Source organism: Leuciscus leuciscus (assembly GCF_965113295.1).
Source record: "Leuciscus leuciscus genome assembly, chromosome: 17".
NCBI classification, from domain to species: Eukaryota; Metazoa; Chordata; class Actinopteri; order Cypriniformes; family Leuciscidae; genus Leuciscus; species Leuciscus leuciscus.
Window position 1 is genome coordinate 10,219,957 of NC_138741.1, and position 19,855 is coordinate 10,239,811.

The 19,855-nt window shown below is 36.2% G+C and overlaps 1 protein-coding gene across 4 annotated transcripts in view; it reads left to right on the forward strand.

Moving 5' to 3' along the window:
- The first annotated feature begins 5,599 nt into the window (after nt 1-5,599).
- The window catches only part of myo6b (myosin VIb), a 55,241-nt gene continuing 40,985 nt past the window's right edge, over nt 5,600-19,855 (forward strand). For 3 of the 4 annotated variants that reach the window (XR_014199175.1, XM_082143201.1, XM_082143203.1), the window contains exons 1-10: nt 5,600-5,734; nt 14,167-14,306; nt 16,249-16,318; nt 16,412-16,485; nt 17,505-17,634; nt 17,785-17,890; nt 18,790-18,845; nt 18,949-19,046; nt 19,131-19,295; nt 19,695-19,775. Coding sequence is in view for 3 of the 4 variants with exons in the window: in XM_082143201.1 (XP_081999327.1) it covers nt 14,190-14,306; nt 16,249-16,318; nt 16,412-16,485; nt 17,505-17,634; nt 17,785-17,890; nt 18,790-18,845; nt 18,949-19,046; nt 19,131-19,295; nt 19,695-19,775 (897 nt within the window). In the remaining variant the exon portion in view is untranslated. Of the gene's footprint in view, nt 5,735-14,164; nt 14,307-16,248; nt 16,319-16,411; nt 16,486-17,504; nt 17,635-17,784; nt 17,891-18,789; nt 18,846-18,948; nt 19,047-19,130; nt 19,296-19,694; nt 19,776-19,855 lie in introns of all 4 variants that reach the window. The other variant, XM_082143202.1, reaches the window with a different exon arrangement.

The window sequence follows — 19,855 nt, forward strand, 5'->3', positions numbered from 1 at the left end:
ATTGCAGCTTTAAATTAATAATATTAAAATGATTAAGTTATTTGCTTTGGAAATGGATGATTTTTTTCTTGAAATTCAATGTTTCATGTTCTTGAAAATATGTGTAAATAGAATCTAAATAAAAGGACCTGTTGCTGAATCTACATTTGAGGTTTTGTTTTGTTCTTTTGTTGTGAAAAAATCCCATTGTTTTTTCAGGCAATGGTAAGTTTTAAGATTTTGGGCTGTAATTTTTATTCCATAACTTGTCTTCTTTCCGACTAGTGGGAAGAAAACATCCAAAATACGCATTTAAGTGTTAATTTTATTACGTTTTATCTTTTTGCATTTGCAGATTTAAATTATAATACATATCTTCAAAGGCAGTTTTCCCAGAATGAGTTTTTTGCTCATGCACAATCTCCAAACTTACACGCAGCAAACTTCAAAGTTGTATTCCCATCTATATCTTAAAGGTTTTTACAGAAGTGTTTTGTCAGTATTTCATTCGATTGATTTATATAACATTTTAATCTTAAAAGATAAAAAGAGATATCCAAAATCCCTTCTGTAAAAAAACTTAAATATGTCAACAAAATGAAACAAGAATTCTGAACTTTTATCCAAAATGGTTTCTATTCTGGAAATGTAATGCAAATTGGTGCATATTTAATGTCATAATGCATCATTTTCATATTTAAACATAATTTCAGAGCATTTGTAATACAAAACAATTGTCTTAATGTACTGTGATTCATCAACTGGGGAAACTAATGGTGATATCTATAATTTTTTTATCTATTCACCTGTAGTGTCTTGCCTTAATTCACCCTAAAATTTTAATTCTGTCATCATTTACGCAACCTCAAATTGTTCCAAACCTGTATGAGTTTCTTTCTTCTGCTGAACCGGGAAGATATTTTGAAGAATGTTGGTAACCAGACAGTTGATGGACCCCATTGACTTCCATAGTATTTTTTGCTGAGGTTCATCAACTGTTTGGTTAGTGGTTACTCATATTCTTCAAAATATCTTTTGTGTTCAGCAGAAGAACGAAATTCATAGAGGTTTGGAACAACTTGAGGATATTGGGGTGAACTATGGGTGCTTCTCATTTCTTATTTGTGCATCCTCGTTTCCTTTCCTCGCTTCCTTTCCTCGCGTCTCAGCTCCGCCCCCTGTAGGATGCGAGGGAAGGCTGCAAGGAAAAGACGCGAGGACGGAGGAATCGAATGTAACTTTTTTTAAAACATTGGAATACTTGATCACTCAAGCGTCACTTCATCGCGTCATCAGCAGCGCTCAAAGGACCTGCCCTTATGTTGCTGAAGTTTGTTTATTTAAGAAATTCATAATAAATAATAATAAAGCAAGATACCCTGTTGAAATATGTGAGATGTGTGGTTTATGTAAACTGCAAAGGTAAAGTATAAATTAAAATGATTGTGACCGATGTGAAGGGGGAGGAGAATTTAGACGTGCGTCACGTTTAAGTCGATAAAACTCTTCCGCATAGGATACACCTGTGTATCCTCGCTCATGACTCCTCAGGAAGCCTCCTAACTCCTCGATCCTAGACTCCTCGCGGTGCAATTAGAGAATTGAGATGTCCTTCAAGATGGCTGAGCTCGATCGGTTTCCGGGTCATAGGATGGAGGACGGAGGAGAGAGGAGACGAGGAGGGATATTGAAAAGCACCCTATCTCTTTAAAGCAGCACTCAGTAGCTTCGGGACTTCTTCGCTGTATTCTCGCTTTTTGCTCGCAGGTTTCTCTCTAGAGCTCCCCCCACAGCTTCGGAATAGATATTTGACAACACTGTCGTAAAAACTCGTTGTTGATTCTCAGACACCAGAGGCTAGTAGATCAACGACATCAAAGCAGATGGGACGTTCTTTAAAACGTCTTCTTCATTCGGGTTCGGACAGCGTGAGGGAGCGCAATAATGACAGCATTTTAGCAGATTTCTTTTGGCCGTAAAGCAATTGTTTACATCGCGAGACCTGATATCACGCGAGACTTCCTGACGCAGCGGCCGGCGGCCCGCCGGCTCAAAGTTGCAAGTGCGTATTTTCCGCTCACGGGCACCAGGGGGGTGCGAAACGACCACCATTCAACCCGAAATAAGTAATATAACCATTCCAATGACTCCGAAGCTGTTCAGTTAAGGTAAAAAAAGTTACTTCGTTCACCTTTAAACCTGAAGAGTGCTTCTATATAGTAAATTTCTAAATGAAATTGCAAAAAAATTACTTTATTAACAAGTTTCCCCAAACACTCTTTCCTTCTGCCGTTGGCTGGTCAAACGTTTAGTCCCTTTACAAACTCATGACGTTGGTTGGGTTAGCGTTGCTTTATTATGCTGGTTGAGATGTTCAAACATACAGTGATCATGTGAATTATTCAGGGAAATTGTACTCGTAGTTGTCTGCATATTCAAATAGGAAAGGTTTTTTTTTTTTTTTTAGATTGAAAGTCACATCAGTGCCACAGCAATAAGAAAAGCACCCAGTTCTATTTCAAAATGTAACATGTTTTTCCCAAGAACATGGCTGTAGCAAGGCATGTTGATAAGGGAACGTTTCACATGCTTTAATTCCAAAATGAAAGTAAAAACGTCAGCCCCTCATGGACGACTGCCGCACACACATAAACAAAACAATGTAAATCCAGGTCTTCTCTTGTCCTTCACTGTCGTCACTCCTCCTTTAATTCTTGCGTAGCTCCTCCCTGAGAGATACAACGCTCATTATCAATCACGCCACCGGCCTTGCGCTGTTCTCGCAGCTCTCGGCCCCACCCTGCTTGCCACAATGGCTTATGCATATTCTAAACTCATTTAATTTGCTTGTCTCTGCTGGACGGCAGAATTTTTGGCTGTTCACACAGATGGTCAGATTGGCATCCTGCACGATCAAGACAGATGAGCGTCTGCCTCCCAATACTCAAAATGAAATGCTTGATTTATTTCCGTGTTCAACCCTGGGCAAGGATTTTTGGACCATAATGTAACATCTGATCCCCGTGTACTTCAGACTAAAATATTGGGGGAACCAAATGCAAAAAGATTTTTTTTTTAAATATTGGCTGACCAATCCGAATATTGGTATCTGAAGTAGTAACAGTCCTTCAAAGGGTTAATGTGCACAATGTTGCGCGTTTGAGAACTACTACAGTACAAAATAAACTGGATCTGTAGGACCAGAAAGGTCATTAAATTCTCAGTTTGAAAGAAATGCCTCATACTGTAGCTTGTATCATTAGATTAACTTTGAAACCTTGAAAACGACCACCTGTGACGACCCCCCCTCTTGAGATTGCATCCCTGCTGTGTTCTCCATATGAGAAACTTCCTTTATCTCTGTTAATTCTGAAGTGTTAGAGCTAATGAGACTCTTTGAGTGGATCGTTCACTCGGCGCTCAGTTATTACTTCAGTGCTTTGTGGAATTACCCATCTGCCAGCAGGCCAGCAGCATATGGAATGAGTTGTAATTTAAGCTGAAATGTTTTTAAGGGATTGGTTTCCACTGAGGGTATAAGGAGGGCAAACTCAAATAGGGAATTTGCAGTTAGATTTTTTTCATTCCTTTTTTTTTTTTTTTTTTTAATAGTATTAATGTTTAAAAATAAATGTATATCCATTCAACAAAACAAATATAATATAATAAATAATAATAATAATTAGTATACCAAACAGCCACAAAAATGTGGTTAATATATATATATATATATATATATATATATATAATTTTATTATTATTTAAATATTTATTATTTAAATACTTTTTATATAATAAAAAGCATTTTTACTATAATAGCATACAAATATTTTGATTAGCTTTTAATTTTATATTTTCATTCTTTATTTTAGTTTATGTGCTTTTATCATTTTTATTAGTTTTTGTTTATATATTTATTTCTATTTAGCTTTAATTTAAATTGATTTGAGTTCTAGTAATTTTTTGTTCAACTTAAAAATGTTTAAATGTCTTTCGTTTTGGTATTTTAAGTTTGTATTTTATTATTCAGATTTTTTGGGAATGTTTACCCTATAAATTTACAGTGCCATTTCCAGAAATGGACTGAACTCGCATATTCAGACTCAAGCAATCTTCCTCACGAGGCTTATATAGGCTCGTTATTTTTATGAAGCATTCATATAATTTGTTAAACGTTGAGAGTCACAGTGTCCACATGCAGTGGAAATCAAGCTGTTGTTCGCCTCTGTTGTGTTACTGGCATGTGTGCTCTGGCGCACCTTGTACGATTGTTTTTATCTCTGCAATACTCCTGGGAAATGCAAAAGTCAGTGTGGCATTAAATCTAATTAATGATTCTTCAGGCTTACCAGATGACATAACTGTAATGCTCCTGTTTCGACCTCTTTTGAAATGTTTAGTTGTTTCTGTAGGAGCTGATGTTTAATATTAGCATCAGGTCACAATATGTCATTCTGTAAAATCTTGTCAGATGCTTTATGATAATGTGAGACACTGCAGGCTATTAACCTGTATAAACTCCCTGAGCAACATCTCACCATGGTCCAAGTCTTTAAAACTGTTTTTCTCTCATAGCTGTTTTGCTTGGAAATTTGATACAGCGCCACGTAGTGAGATATCATGTGTCCTAATTAGATTTACAAACACAAAGTCTGCTTTCAATGAGGGATTAGATTTCAACTTAGGAATACTTCTATAAGTTTTGAATTACAAGCCCTTAAAATATTAATGAGTCTCCAGTTTGTATCAGTTGCACACCTTTTAGTAACCATGACAATCCAGTTGGAAGCTCTTGACTTTCTCTTCATCCCTCAAATGACACTGTTTGATCTTCAATAAAGTTTTTTTCAAGTGGGATTTCTTCTTAGAATATTATTTTACCATTTACAAAGTTGAGGCTTGATAATATTGGTTTGATATTAGAAGACCTGGTCCCTGTTTGTGAGTATTTTCCTAGGAATGCAAGTTATTTATCTATTTAGATTATAGTAAAGACCATGTAGAGATTATTTATTTATTTTTGCTTTTTTTCAGACCCATGTGATGTGTTTTTTTATTTTTTATTATTATTATTAATTTTTTAAGCATTTGTGAGCTGAGAACATAATAAGAGAAAAATGACTTGGAAAAAAATGTGGCATATACATTGATATAGGCTATACATAATATAATATAATATAATACAATATAATATATTATAATATAATATAAATTATAGTCATAATAATTATTGTATAGCGTGACATTCTGCATTACTCAACTTTTATTGAAAGCAAACTGTTGACCATGTGTTAAGGGTTAAAAGGCGGGTCATTAGATTGATACATGTAGAGGCTGTGTTCCTAAAGCCTAGTGAGTTGTCTACCTAGACATCATTTTGGGGCTTCAGGGTAATTGCTAAAGTTGCTTCTGCGCGAGCCTATGAGGTGCATGTTGTTGCGCGCGCCTGTTATGGCCAAAACCCTGCACGCGCTTTACTGTATGCCGCTCACAAAAGCTGTAACGTTATAGATGTGCAATTCCCTGTGTTTTGAGACACAGCCTGTGTCAAGCAGTCACTGCTACTGTGTCACCACTGAGGTCGCTGTTATTCCTGTGGACTTCAGTCTGAAGCCGGACACACTACTGAGAGGAAGGACAGCGGCTTTGGAAAAGGGAATATTTGACATCAAGGGAATCTGTCACCGCTAAACGGGACAGTCTGTCTCTTCTCTGTCCACAAAGACAGCTATTACCGGATTTACACATAATGTGAGTGACTTTAATCACTTTATTAATTTTGTGGCTTTTATTTAGAGCAGATATAGGCTCGGTTTGTTGTTTGGTGTTACAGTAAGTTGTGTTTAATTGCTTTTCCATTAGCGAGCTAGCATGCTGCTAATGAATGTGTCCATATTATTAGTCCGGTGAATCGGCAGGTTAATTTCGCATGTCATTTGATTTAGTAACAAGCTAAATTATGTTTAAAACTCGGGATTTTAATTGTGACTTTTGCATAGTAACGAACAGTTTACTGTTATTGCGCTTCATAAAGCTTCTTGTGTATCAGTTACATGCTTTATAGTGATATTTATTCATAGTTTTACTCGTGGTTGTTTTTTAGTGATATTATTTAGTTTTTCCACCCAGAGTTTTGCTTTGCTTTGATAAGTTAAGTGTGTGACCAAAGTTTTCTAGAAAATGAGTAACGTTAAGTTAAAGGCGTTATGTCATGGAAACTCAACTAGTTGAATGCATTGTTAAAGAGTTTACATTTTGTGTTTTGAAGTCGTGGAAATAATGGGCCAAGTTAACGTTATTTATCTGTGTTTCAATCAAATGAATGATGGATGCCTCGAACACTATTAGGTGACTGTAAACTGCGGCGTCTGCGCATGCGCAACTGTCCTGGTTAAACGGAATCCTTCCACCTTTATAATCTCTCACAGGTCTTTCCACTAAATGTCCACTGACTTAAATGAAAAGCTTTTACTATGTGCTAATATATATAACAGTAATTTTAGATACCAGTGAACATTTTATCTATTCCAATTTCAATACGACAGCTAAAATAACCTTACTATACATTTAAAACAGTATTAAAGACAAGTAAACAGTCAATAAAAAAATAAGAACAAATAATCAAATTACAAATAAATACAATATAACAAAGATACAAATTAATGTAATAAACAATGCTTTTCAGGTTTTTACAGTTGGCCTAATAGTAGTTTTCAGGTACAGAAATGTAATAAAGTAAGCAAATGTAAAATAACACTGCATATTCTTCACTGTATAAATTAAAGATCCTTAATTAGTCCTTAATAAAGTTAAAAAAGTTATTCAGTCAAGAGCGGTGAGTTATTTTTTTCTTCGTCTTTTGTTGTTTGATTAACATTAAAAACACAGACAGCAGCAGGAATATTCGGCAATCTTTTATACATATTTTAACAAAACTAATATACATAATATATATTTAGATTATTTTATATAAAATTTAACCTGTTTTATGGAATGACCCGGATAGGACAAAAACCGCTCAATCACTCTCAGCTGCCCTGTATTTCTATAAATGTCATCATGCCTTTGTACAATGCAAAAATATCCAACCTTCCCTGCAGAGAACACATAATTATGGAAACTGTATTTGAACTAATCCTCAAAATAATAGTTTCCATAGCTAAATTAAACCTAATCAGGATTTTTATGTGTGGAAATCATGTTAGTTTTATCTACCAACTGGAAGCTTGCTGTTATCTAACTGATACCATTTGGCTTGATTAAGTTTATATATATATATGTATGTATTTGAAAACTCATTTGAATATTTATAACCCAGCAAAAACGCAGTAAAATGTTGCCTTTGGAAGTCCCAGTGACACTGGGCTCTTTGCATCCTGTTTTCCATATCCTCTGGGCTATAAAGAGAGCAAGAGCAGAGGAAGGAGGGGGTTTAAAAATGTGTGGTACAGGAAACTCACACAACCCTTTCACCCCGAACCATCTCCAATGACAACGTCTGTACTGCTGCCATCAGCATGCACCTAATTATGTGCAATTACTCATCTCTCTATGAACATCTCGCTGAAAAAGCGATTAACCAAAAATGTGGGAAAAGAAATGTCTTTTGTCGACTATCACAATAACGTGGAGCGTTTCTCACAGTTGTGTTGTTATTTTGGATCTGTTGATTCTTGTGGAAGAGACTGTATTCTCAGCCAAGAATGCCTTGAAATTTCCAAAGACATGAGTTCTTTCAGTGGATATTTTATTTTATTTTATTTTATTTTATTTTATTTTATTTTATTTTATTTTATTTTATTTTATTTTATTTTATTTTATTTTATTTTATTTTTAAAAAGGAGTCTTGCATGCTGTTGCATGGATTTTCTTTTTGCACCACACTAGAAAGATTGCCACCCATATTTACGTGTTGCTAAGCAACTTTAGTGCCGAGGTCCTAAGTTCATTTTCTCTTTCATCTCCATATCATTTGTTTCAGTGTCTCATTTTCAACAAAGCCTTTCCTCTCTTTCATAAAATATTGAATTTTGCACACAATATAGCTATAAAATGTTTTTATTGCATCCCTAATGCAATGTCATCATTGTTGTGACACATAATTATAAAGGTTTTATCAAAATGAAATGTGCCAGTATATTATGATTAATTGAATTGAATGTCATAACATTAAATTAATTAAACATTAGAAGAATATTTAAACAGATAGAAGAAATGATGATAAAGATTAATCTAAAAAAACTGAACTGAACCGTTAAAAGATCTGTAATATTTACTGGTTGAATCTGGATTCAGGCTGCTCACAGTTCTTCCGGATAAATTGTACAGGTGTAGCTTATCAGATTTTTTTTTTTATTTCATGTTACTTCCTTTTCTGGAACCATTCTGTTTACATTATGATCTTCTAGCTTAAATGACTAACTGTGGGAACCATAATACTGTACATATAGTTGCCTGCTCGTAATCCTATTTAAATCCTGGAAAATCAAAGTGAAGGGCATTGTGCCACATTAACTTTGGACTCATCTTGTCTTTGAGTATGTTCAAATTTCCCTTTTCTATTGCATAGGTCATATTAGGGTCACATCTGATAAGTAGCATGTTAGTGTTACTCTGTGTGAATGTCATGATTTAGATGGATTAGAATGGGTTTGGTGTAACAATGAGAAATCAACCTGATGAGATGGAAACATTAAAAATTATATATATATATACACACATATATACATACATACACACACACACACATATACAATGTGCAAAATAGGCACGTTAGTATTTTCACCCAAAACAATGGTTTTGAGGACAAGGAGTCTGACACCAGCCGGAGATCTGATCTCACCATCATCGAGTCCATCTGGGATTACATGAATAGACTAAATCCAGAAGAACTGTGGCAACGTCACCCTTTGCGTTTAAAATAGCTTTTGTCCTCGATTACTTTCACAGTTTTTCAGGAAGCTTTGCAGGAAGGTTTCTTCAAGTGTGTTGGAGATGTTCTTCTGGATTTAGTCTGTTTCAGTTTTTTTCTGTTTCTTCATGTAATCCCAGGTGGATTTGATGATGGTGAGATCAGATCTCTGTGTGGAACATACTGGTTGTTGTCAGACTCCTTTTGCATACAAAAATCTTACCAGAAGATTATTACAATTAATGGAAACGGATATTACCTACTGGCACACTGCAGCAAAAGATATAAATAACTGGATTAAAAAACTTTTTTTATTGCTGAAAACACCAATGTGCTTAAGTACTCTGTGTGTGTGTGTGTGTGTGTGTGTCTATTATATATTAGTTATTTACTTTAAATTAGTATGTTTTATTTTATTCCTTTAAAATTATTATTGTTCTTGTGATTTCTAGAATTGAGAAGGTCTTAGAAATTGAAATGATCTTAAAAGGTCATGAAGAAAAACAATATCTACACATTTATGGTCGTCCCAAAAATATTTAATTGGCTAAAAAAACAACAACCTCTTAATGAGTTCAGTCTCCATAAACAATTTGTTCGTTTTTTTTTTTTTTTTTTTTTTACAAAAATCTTTATCCATTATGAGCAGTGAAAGTCATGGAAAAGTCAAGAAGGAAATGTTTTGGCCAGAAGGTTTAGAGCCAGTTCTAACTTCTACTCCATAAATATGTTCACCTTATGAGTACACGTTACAAAGGCATACATTACAAAGATGCGTAATGAACAGATCATTATGTTTTTAGCACGTATCAAACATCTGATTTTCCCAAGACCGATTCAGCACAGAACAAAGCTTTCAGAAAGATGTAATGTGCCAGATAGTTTTCTGATGAGCAATGCTTTAGACCTGAAGCGTATGCCAATGCCTTGTCCTGAAGGCTTTGTTCCTTTCAAAAGACTCATGTGAGACTCGAGTGATTGGCACATACAGTACTGAGCATATAATGAGGTTAGTTAGCGTGCTTGACAATTGATAATTGTGCCATGGGGAACTCTTGGGACCAGGCCAGAGAATAGGAAACGTTCCTCTGCACTAAACCTCGACCAGTTATCACGTCCTACCTCACTCACACACCAGACGTCTTTGACGTGAACTCACTGCTGTTCTCTTGGCAGGTATAATAACGCTCTTGTGATTAACCATTATTACTTTTGTAGACTTTGACAGCAGTTCAGTTACAGGTCGTGCAGTCTGCGGCACGCAGTGGATCTCATGGATCTTAACGGATGTCATTGTCATCCAGTGCTTCAGATAAATGTTAAAAAGGGAATTATATTGAACAGGGTAAGAAGTCTATGGTTTATTGTAGGATCAAAGAGTGATCAGATAGAGCCGCCAGCTGTTCTCTCAAGAGGAGAGTCTGTGCAGATAAAGATGGCTCAAATAGCAGTAGCTTAAATCCACTATTACAGGATAAGCCCATACCTGAGAGGAATAACAAGAAAAAACATGGAGTGACAGGCTAGGTGACTAAAATACCTCAACAGAACTGCTGTAGAGATGATGACACAGTCCTTGAACCACAGTAGATTATACATTTGCATGAAAATGGCCTAATTTTCCAAAACATCATTAAGTGGCATAAAAGAGCACATTTTTACCTTTCATAATAATGTTAGACCATAGTGGTGTTTGCTAAGCCAAGGATCACAATTAATATTCATACTTAGACTAATGGATTTGAATAAACTGTATGATTTTCAACTGGCGGATGATTTAAAAAGGGGACCCCCATCTGGCTCATGTGATGATTGTGGGACTTCCGTATGCTGATGTAATCTGACCCGATAGCTATCCTTCTCGTATGCATCTTGGAGGGAGTTCACACTTGGTATTTTCATGATGGGATTTAGTCTGATCAGTAAAAATGTATGAAGTGACCAAGTCTCAAACACTTATATTGAGACTTAAGCATAGGCTCTTTTGATGTAGGCCAGTAAACAACTACTCAAAATGGCCTAGCAGTAAGAAACCACACTGACTGAACACTAACAATTTAGCAACCAAGTCAAGTTTAATTATATTTCCCCACAAAGATAATTATTTCATTATCTATCGGGCTTTGGGACACGAGCAGGACAGAGCATCTATTGTCTCATATGTTCATGTTTTCGCCCGTTATTCCAAAGCAACTGAAACTGTTTGTAAATAGTCAGAAAAGTGAATTATAGGCTATCTTCCTCACAAGCAGGACATTTATTTTAGATGTTGCGCTTCGGGGAATGCGGAACTGAATTACCAGCGAATGTGAAATGCATTGTACTTGTACAGAGCCCTGCACACGACATGCTGATATAAAAAAAAAAATGTCTACAACTTGTTAATTCGTTCCTACAACTTATTATTTCGGTCCATGTTTAATTAATTTGTTCCCTTTAATCTGTAAATTAAAACTAGCAACAAATTAGAACAACCAGCTTTAACTAAAATGAGGAAACAAATTAAATATGTGGGAACGGATTCTTAATTCGTGGCCACATTATCTTTCATTTTCCCCCAGCATGTCATGTCCAGGATACCGTATAAACTTGACGTGCCTTGCTTTGCCTAATAAGCACAAACTGTGTTACAATTAAATATGACGAGAGAAAGCCATGAGATATTTCTATAAAATGATTAGGTTAGGTTAGGGAACCAATGCCATCTTTTGTTTTAGCAAGTAAAAAGGTGCCACAGTAAAAGATGCAAAAATACGGATTAAAAGTGAATGAAAGGAAGAAAATAAACATTCCAAAGAAAATAAGCAAAAATATAGAATGTGACGGTGAGGATTTTTGGGAAAAGAAACAAGAGATTCCATATCCAGTGTAATACCTCACAAAATATTGTTAAATTCGTGGAAAATTCGAGTGACCAACCTGCAAAACACAACACAAAGCCTCGTTAAGGCTCACGTACCTTTCTCATTCGGCATGGATCCAAATGTTACCATGGCAACGATGTAACATTTGCCTTCTAACCAATTATTTATTTTGTGAACAAAGCTTTGTACTTTACTCGTGTCCTAATATTCACGTAAAAAAACTAAAAAACATTTACATACGGGATCATTTTACTTTAAATGGTGATGATGTTAATTGCAAACATTGCACTTGTGTTTTAAAATACAATGCAACTATGAGCACCATGATAGGCTACCATTTACGTGCATTCAGCGTTCACTGTGACAAGATATGAAACTCTACAGCCAACAATAACTGTTTTAGCAATGTTTGCAATTAACATTATCGCCATTTGAAGTTAAATGATCCTAAACTACGGCATGTTTGCTTCATTTTATCAAATGATCATTATCAAATCAATTATTTTTACAATCCTACTAGCATTTTATTAAGACTAAAAAGCCTTTTCATTTGAGCGAGGAAGTGCATCATTTACGTTAATCTTTAGACACTTAACACATATCTGTAAAATAGTAGCCTTTCTGTAGCTCCAACTGTGTAGCTTTAAAGTAAAGCAAGGTCATGGGTTTGAATCCCATGGAATACAGGCATTAGAAAAATGTATTGCTTGAATGCAGTGCAAGTCATTTTGAATGACTGCCAAATGCATAAATAGGCGGTTATAAATAATTATGTCCAAAATAATTATTTTATAGTTATTACATAATTATATGTTGTTTAGCGCCTAGAAAACCTACTGTTTTCTTTCAAATGTATTGGCGTTTATTTATTTTTTGGTGTGAATATACAAGGGCTGGGTATTGACACAAATTTTACGATTCGATTCAATTTTGATTCACAAGCTTGCGATTCAATTCCGAATTCAATTAATTAAATTCTGATCGATTGGGGTATGTATCAGTACAATACATTGCAAAATATCTCCCAACTAATGCTGTAAACAGGGACCACCAGTTGGAACATCACTGTACAATTAAAGCTTAAAATGAACTGATTTGTATAGGCTTCTGCATTTAATTTATACATAAGGAAGTTTTTATGATAAAAACATTATAATAATTACTTTTTAATGACGTTTCTACTTGGAATGCACTGAAATTTTGAAAGTATATGCCGCCCCACCCTGTCCCGTCCCTCAGTATTCAGCACCCATCTCACTCTTGCCGTTATCACGTGAGATGCTCAATATTCTGCTCTATGCACATGCTCACGACCTGTGCGAACGCTCCACTCATGTACCGCTCATGCTCATCAAAAAAGCAAAGTCCGCTTATAACGCGGCGACATGAAATTTCTATGTAGTCACGCATTTAATTACGGTTGTCAATCGAGAAAGTTTGCAGTGTGCTTAGCAGCATGAAAACTAAACTTTGTGTTCAGATTGTGAATGGTTAATAAACAGAAAGCAAGAGACAAGCCCTACCTTTAGAAACACTAAGGCTGTCTGTAGTGCAAGCTCACTGAATCGCACTCTCGTGAAAACTCAATTGACCTTGTCTTAATTGTACAATGAATCTCTTATTTACATTGTGTTTACAATCTGTTGGTTATAATTTGGTATAATGGTATATTATTTGTTATTAAAGCAGCTATGTTCACAAACCACTATAATTAGAAGAGAAAAGCAAGCAAAATGGTATTTATGGTTTGAATTTCATAATAAAAATGATAGAATTTGAAAGACTTTGTTTCATATCAAAAAAGAGGCACATTACAAAGTTTCATTCATTCACCAACTGAAAACAGCATAGACCAAAAGATCGATCGATACTTTGGATTTAAGAATCGATATCCGTTCACCAAAAGAGGAATCAATTAAAATCGAGAAATCTATATATATTTTTGACCCTGCTGTAGGATAAACTCACTATTCATTTATTTAATGGTGAAGAAGTGGAGAGTAACGGCAGCTTCAGGACCAATTTGACAGTTCCATGCGACTGCTACTTGGAGGCAAAATGCGACTCAAAATGCAATCATACTCTAATGTCTGAGATAGTGGAAGTGAGCTTTGCGTGGGAAAGCACCACTCACATTTTCTTCTGAGTTCTAGATTCAGTTTGCTTTGTACATTATGCATATCAAGACTTTAAAGTGGCTAATGTAACAAGTTGTTTTGTTATTTTCATTAATACAATCATCTATACTTGAGATGACCTTGTTGGCTTCCACCTGCTGCAATCTAAAAGACATTTTGTTTACAGTCACATGGTTCGTGTTAAACAAAACACAATTACGTTTCTTTTGAACAAGCTTTGCATGCTGTCAGCCGAGTCAGTGTTCAATCTTAACCCTGTGTGTGTCTTCCAGAGCTGTGGTGTAGTTGTGGGGTGCAATGGAGGATGGGAAGCCTGTGTGGGCGCCCCACCCAACCGACGGGTTCCAGCTGGGCATGATAGTGGACATTGGTGCGGATGCACTCACTATAGAACCTCTCAATCAGAGAGGAAAGGTAAGACGTCAGCTGTGCTTCCCTTGAAATTTATCCTGTGAGCATTTAACCGGTGACCAAGCAGGTGGCAGCTATTGTTTTTGTGCCATGTTATCAAGCCTCATATGTTGATACGAAGGAAAAATTAGTTGCTAAGCACCTGTGATGATCCTCGGCTGAGCCCAGCGTACCTCGGGCGATCATGTGATCAGCGTTTCTGCTGATGTGAATCCTTCCCATCACACGCATGATTAACTTCATGATGTGTATAAAAGGCCTCCAGGTATCTGAGCAATAGGTAAAATGTGAGAACATGTGTATGTGGAATAGTGCTGTGCCACGTAAGGGTGTCACTTGCAGGGGCTTTGAATAAGTAATAAGCTCTACCTGCTGCAGGTGTGCGGATCACATTACACTCAGGGTATATTCATTAGAAGAAAAAAATCCACCTGCGTCTCAACTACTTACACACGCCCTTAGAGATGGGGGCACTGTGTGTGTAGTGGGGGATATTTCTGAAAAATTTACCAGAAGATTAGAAAACCCGCACACGCACGCACACACACACACGCACACACACGTTTACTTAGCTATCTAAATGGGGACATTCCATAGACGTAATGGTTTTTATACTGTACAAACTGTATATTATCTCCCCTTACACTAACCCTAATCCTAAACCCAGCCATCACACACAACTTTCTGCATTTTTACATTCTTAAAAACCCTTAATTACTTTATTTTATACCAGATTTACCTAAATGTCCCTAATTGGAGGTTTCTGTTAGGTTTTGGTCACTTCTGGGTACAAATTTGTCCCCAAAATAGAGTTAAGTAGGTACACATAATAATGTGTATGTTAAATAATGATTACAGAATGGAAAATATGTTATACATTTTTTACTTGATGATTCCACCAAATGACTTTCAATTTTTTTTTACTTTTCTTGAAAAAGGTATTTTTCAAAACCAACATGAATACAAACAGTATAAGATTTACAATTTTTTCTTATCATTGACTCTCTGATTAAACTATAGATTTACATTTTTTCCTTATCATTGACTCTCTGATTTGTCATTGATAATGACAGTATAAAAACTGTGTTTTTTAAACTATAGATTTACATTTTTCCTTATCATTTACTCTCTGATTAAACTATAGATTTACATTTTTCCCTTATTGACTCTCTGATTTGCCATTGATAATGACAGTATAAAAACTTTGTTGTTTGAACTATAGATTTACATTTTTTCCTTATCATTAAATCTCTGATTTGTCATTGATCCATTAGCTTTTATTAACAAATGGTAAACAATGTGTGAAAAGTTCCCACTAGAATATACAGTATCAAGGTTGTGAATGTTTTTAGGTCAAAGAGGTTGTTGATATTGATGACATTGATGCAGATAATATCTGTCCAGTGAGGTACTAATCTAAATGGCTTAGGCTATATAAATATGAGAGAGTGGAGGAATGGACGAGATGGGTTTTCTGGGAAAGGTCAGCTTGTCTCATCTCGCTCTGAATAATGCACCGATGTGATGGGCAGTTTTGGGTGTCTTATAATGTGTCATGTAATGGATTTCACAGCTTATGTTCTCACCTTTCACATTAACATGACTTTACTGTTTCTTCTCCGCATTATGGCTGCCATTAGACACAATCAATCATGGCTGACCTAGCACCTCTCTTCAGTGTCATTTGTGCAGTCGTAATGTATGAAGACCTTGAGTGTTTATAGCTTCACACCTCAGTGAAAGTAACCAGATAGACTCGGAAGTGAGAGAACAAACGGCTGCCATCATCTACTTATTTTTTGTCTCATTAATCTTCTATGTGGTTGTAAACTATATGGACTTTTATTAATATGGATAAATAGTAATGGTAGCCAGTTATTTTTTGGCCAGTTTTTTCATTTGGCCAGAGGTCACAAAGTTGATGATGCTCATTTTGACTTTACAGACGTTCCTGGCTCCCATCAGTCAAGTTTTTCCTGCTGAGGATGATGTAAACAAACACGTTGAAGACAACTGTAAGTATATCACTTCTTTGGGGCCAATAGTATCATGTTAAATACTTAAGCTTATGATGTTCATTGATATGCTCATATTTACTTGGCTTCCAGGTTCTCTTATGTATTTGAATGAGGCCACTCTTCTTAACAACATCCGTGTCCGTTACAGCAAAGACTTGATCTATGTAAGTCAAATGCTTGTTCTGAATTTTTGTTTTTCATAATTTCTATGCCTTTTCCAACGCCCAAACTACGCAAGTACACAATTACTTGGCCAGTGGATAACATAAGCATGGTCCAATTGTACAGACTTAAGGTGTGGTCACATTAACAAAAATTTGCTGTTAAAAAAACAAACATTTGTACATGGTTGACTGGTTTGGGACAATAGCTTATAACTCTTTATCAAAGTCTTTTTTTGAAATCACTATGGGGAAAATGAATGGAAAAAAATCGCACCATTAAGTTTAAGCCAATGTATGTTGGGCAGGCTGGGATGCTCAAATGAAAAGAATAGATTTACGCACCACTACTTGCACTTGCATTTTAAATTACACACATTACCTTTAAATATGTATAACAAATTGATTCTCTGATTAATTAAAGCCTCTTCTAATGAAACTGCATTTAAAATTTCAACAGATTTGGGCCATTTATGCAAATGCTTGATGCATTCACATGTTTTGCTTAACAGTCACCTCAGGGCAGTGCAGGGCTTCCAGGTTCACGCTAAACCCCACAGATCTCATTGGCAAGCATGCCTGCAGGTACGGAGCTGATGGGCATGTTATTGTCGTGCTCCAACGGCCCTTATTAGCCTCTCATCTGAGAGACGCCGGTCCAGCTGTCAGCGCACGCTCATCAGCACAGCGCACAAGGCTGTCAGGAGACTGCCCAGGCCCTGCCCTAGTGAGACTGCACGTCTCAGATGACCCAGCTAATCCTGGCCAGACGCTATCAAGTTGCCCAATGCACTTAATTAGGTCCTGTGAGGTAGCGGTGCTCCGCATGGCGTGGCTAACCTGAAAGTCTGAGGCTTTGAGTGAAAGCGGTTAAAACATTGCTTTTCGTCTGAGCCGTCCAACTTGTCAACTATTGGTCGGGACTACCTGTTTGCCCAAAATATGTAAAACTGCAAATACAAAAGCACACACCCAACAATGAACGTTTCAAATGTTCTCGGACCCTGTTTGTTTTATTTCAGACTTTTGTGGCTAACATCCTGATTGCTGTGAACCCGTATTTCGACATCCTGAAACTCTACTCCCCAGAGTCCATTAAGAGCTATCAGAGACGCTCTTTGGGGACACTTCCCCCTCATGTCTACGCTATTGGTGAGTGGACAACATATGAATGTCTGTCTAATAGGACACTTGAGGATTTAATTCTAAGCACAAATTCTTTATTTTTGTAGAATTTTTTTATGGTAACTACAGTATTGACAGTGATTTTGACAAACGTCTGTTTCTCTCTATCTGTCTCAGCGGATAAAGCCTACAGAGACATGAAGGTTCTGAAGATGAGTCAGTCCATCATTGTGTCCGGTGAATCTGGTGCTGGAAAAACAGAAAACACTAAGTTTGTTCTCAGGTGTGATAACTCTCAGTCTATTTATGGAATGATGAAAACACTTTTGAAAACACAAGGGTCCAAATTCATTCATACACACACACACACACACACACACACACACACACACACACACACACACACACACACACACACACACACACACACACACACACACCTACACACCTACACACCTACACACACACACACACACACACACACACACACACACACACACACACACACACACACACACACACACACACACACCTTCCAGTGGTGAATTGAGATTTTTTTTAGATATGAAAATATATTTAGCAGTCATTTTATAAAATAGAATTTTATAAAAATATATATGTCTGTGAAACTGCTCAAAATCATAAAGACCCATTGTAACATTCATTGTGGTGACTTAATACGATGATTATTTCACATGTTTTGCCACATCTTGAAAAAAATGGGTAGGTATCCTGAATAAACTTCTGATGGTAAATGTTCCGCTGATGTAATAGTGTTACAAGAAATATTACTTTAGCAAATCATCATAATCAAATGATTTTTGAAGGATCATGCGACACTGAAGACTGAAGTAATAATGCTGAAAATTCAGCTTTGCCATCACAGGAATAAATTACATTTTAAAATATATTCCGTTAATAGAATAACGTTATTTTAAATGGTAATTTAAAATAATATTATGTTTTTTTTTTTGTATACTGTATTTTGATCAAATTAATGCAACCTTGTTGAGCGTAAGAGACTTCTTTCAAAAACAATAAAAAAATCTTACCAAACTTTTGAATAGTTGAATGTTGCAGTGCTCAGTAATGTTGATGGTTAGTAAATATGTTTTATGTTTTATTGGACCAGTTTTGTCATTAATGTCATCATTTTTTGATACTGTATCTGTTTAATTTCAGGTATTTAACCACATCTTATGGAACAGGTCAAGATATAGATGAGAGGATTGTTGAAGGTAGGCTCTCCAAAGACACTTAGAACTGGTTGTCTTGTACAGTAGTGTTTGATTTTTGCATATGATACAAAATCTATGATTGTGATATGTGTGTTCCATGCAGCCAACCCCTTGCTTGAAGCTTTTGGAAATGCAAAGACGGTCAGGAACAACAACAGCAGTCGGTTTGGAAAGTTTGTGGAAATTCATTTTAATGAGAAGGTAAACTTTGTCTTAGTCTGAAGACAAGAGTGTGTCCTCTGTAAGACTTCATGTAGTTACTAATTGTGTTCATCGTGTCTTCAGAATGCAGTTGTGGGCGGTTTTGTCTCGCACTATCTGCTGGAGAAGTCTCGGATTTGCATGCAGAGTCCAGAAGAGAGAAATTATCATATATTTTACAGACTCTGCGCAGGGGCATCGGAGGACATCAGGAACAGGCTTCATCTCAACTCTCCGGAAAACTTCCGGGTCAGTTTCCTTTGAATTGTGTATCGGGAAGCTGGAAATCATTTTACCAAGCCTAGACACTTGGTTCAGCTGGAAACTTCGAGACTCTCTGTTATAATTGGTGCAATAAAAGCCACCTAACAACTGTGACCATAGCAAGCAGGCTATCAAAGCACAGTGCCAAATGAAGTGGCGAAACATTTGATAAAATCCAATAAAATCCTTTAATACCTTAGTTTAGGTTATCTGATTTCAAGCCTTTGTATATGTGAGGTTTCAAGCCCTCATATACATGAGATACCATGAAACTGTAGATATACCACTAGATGGCATATTTGCTTTACAATGATTACGAATGTGTTTCTGCTGTTTCTATTCTCGTTTGTTAACTTTCATCATTGTGTGTTTGTGTTCACTCAGTATTTGAATCGTGGCTGCACGCGATACTTTGCAAACAAGGACTCGGATAAACAGATCATGCAAAACAGGAAAAGTACTGAGGTACGTAGAATCATCTTTGTTTAGGAATCTCTGGGGCAGTACCGTGATGAATCTTTTTCCTTCTTCCTCTGTGTTGATGA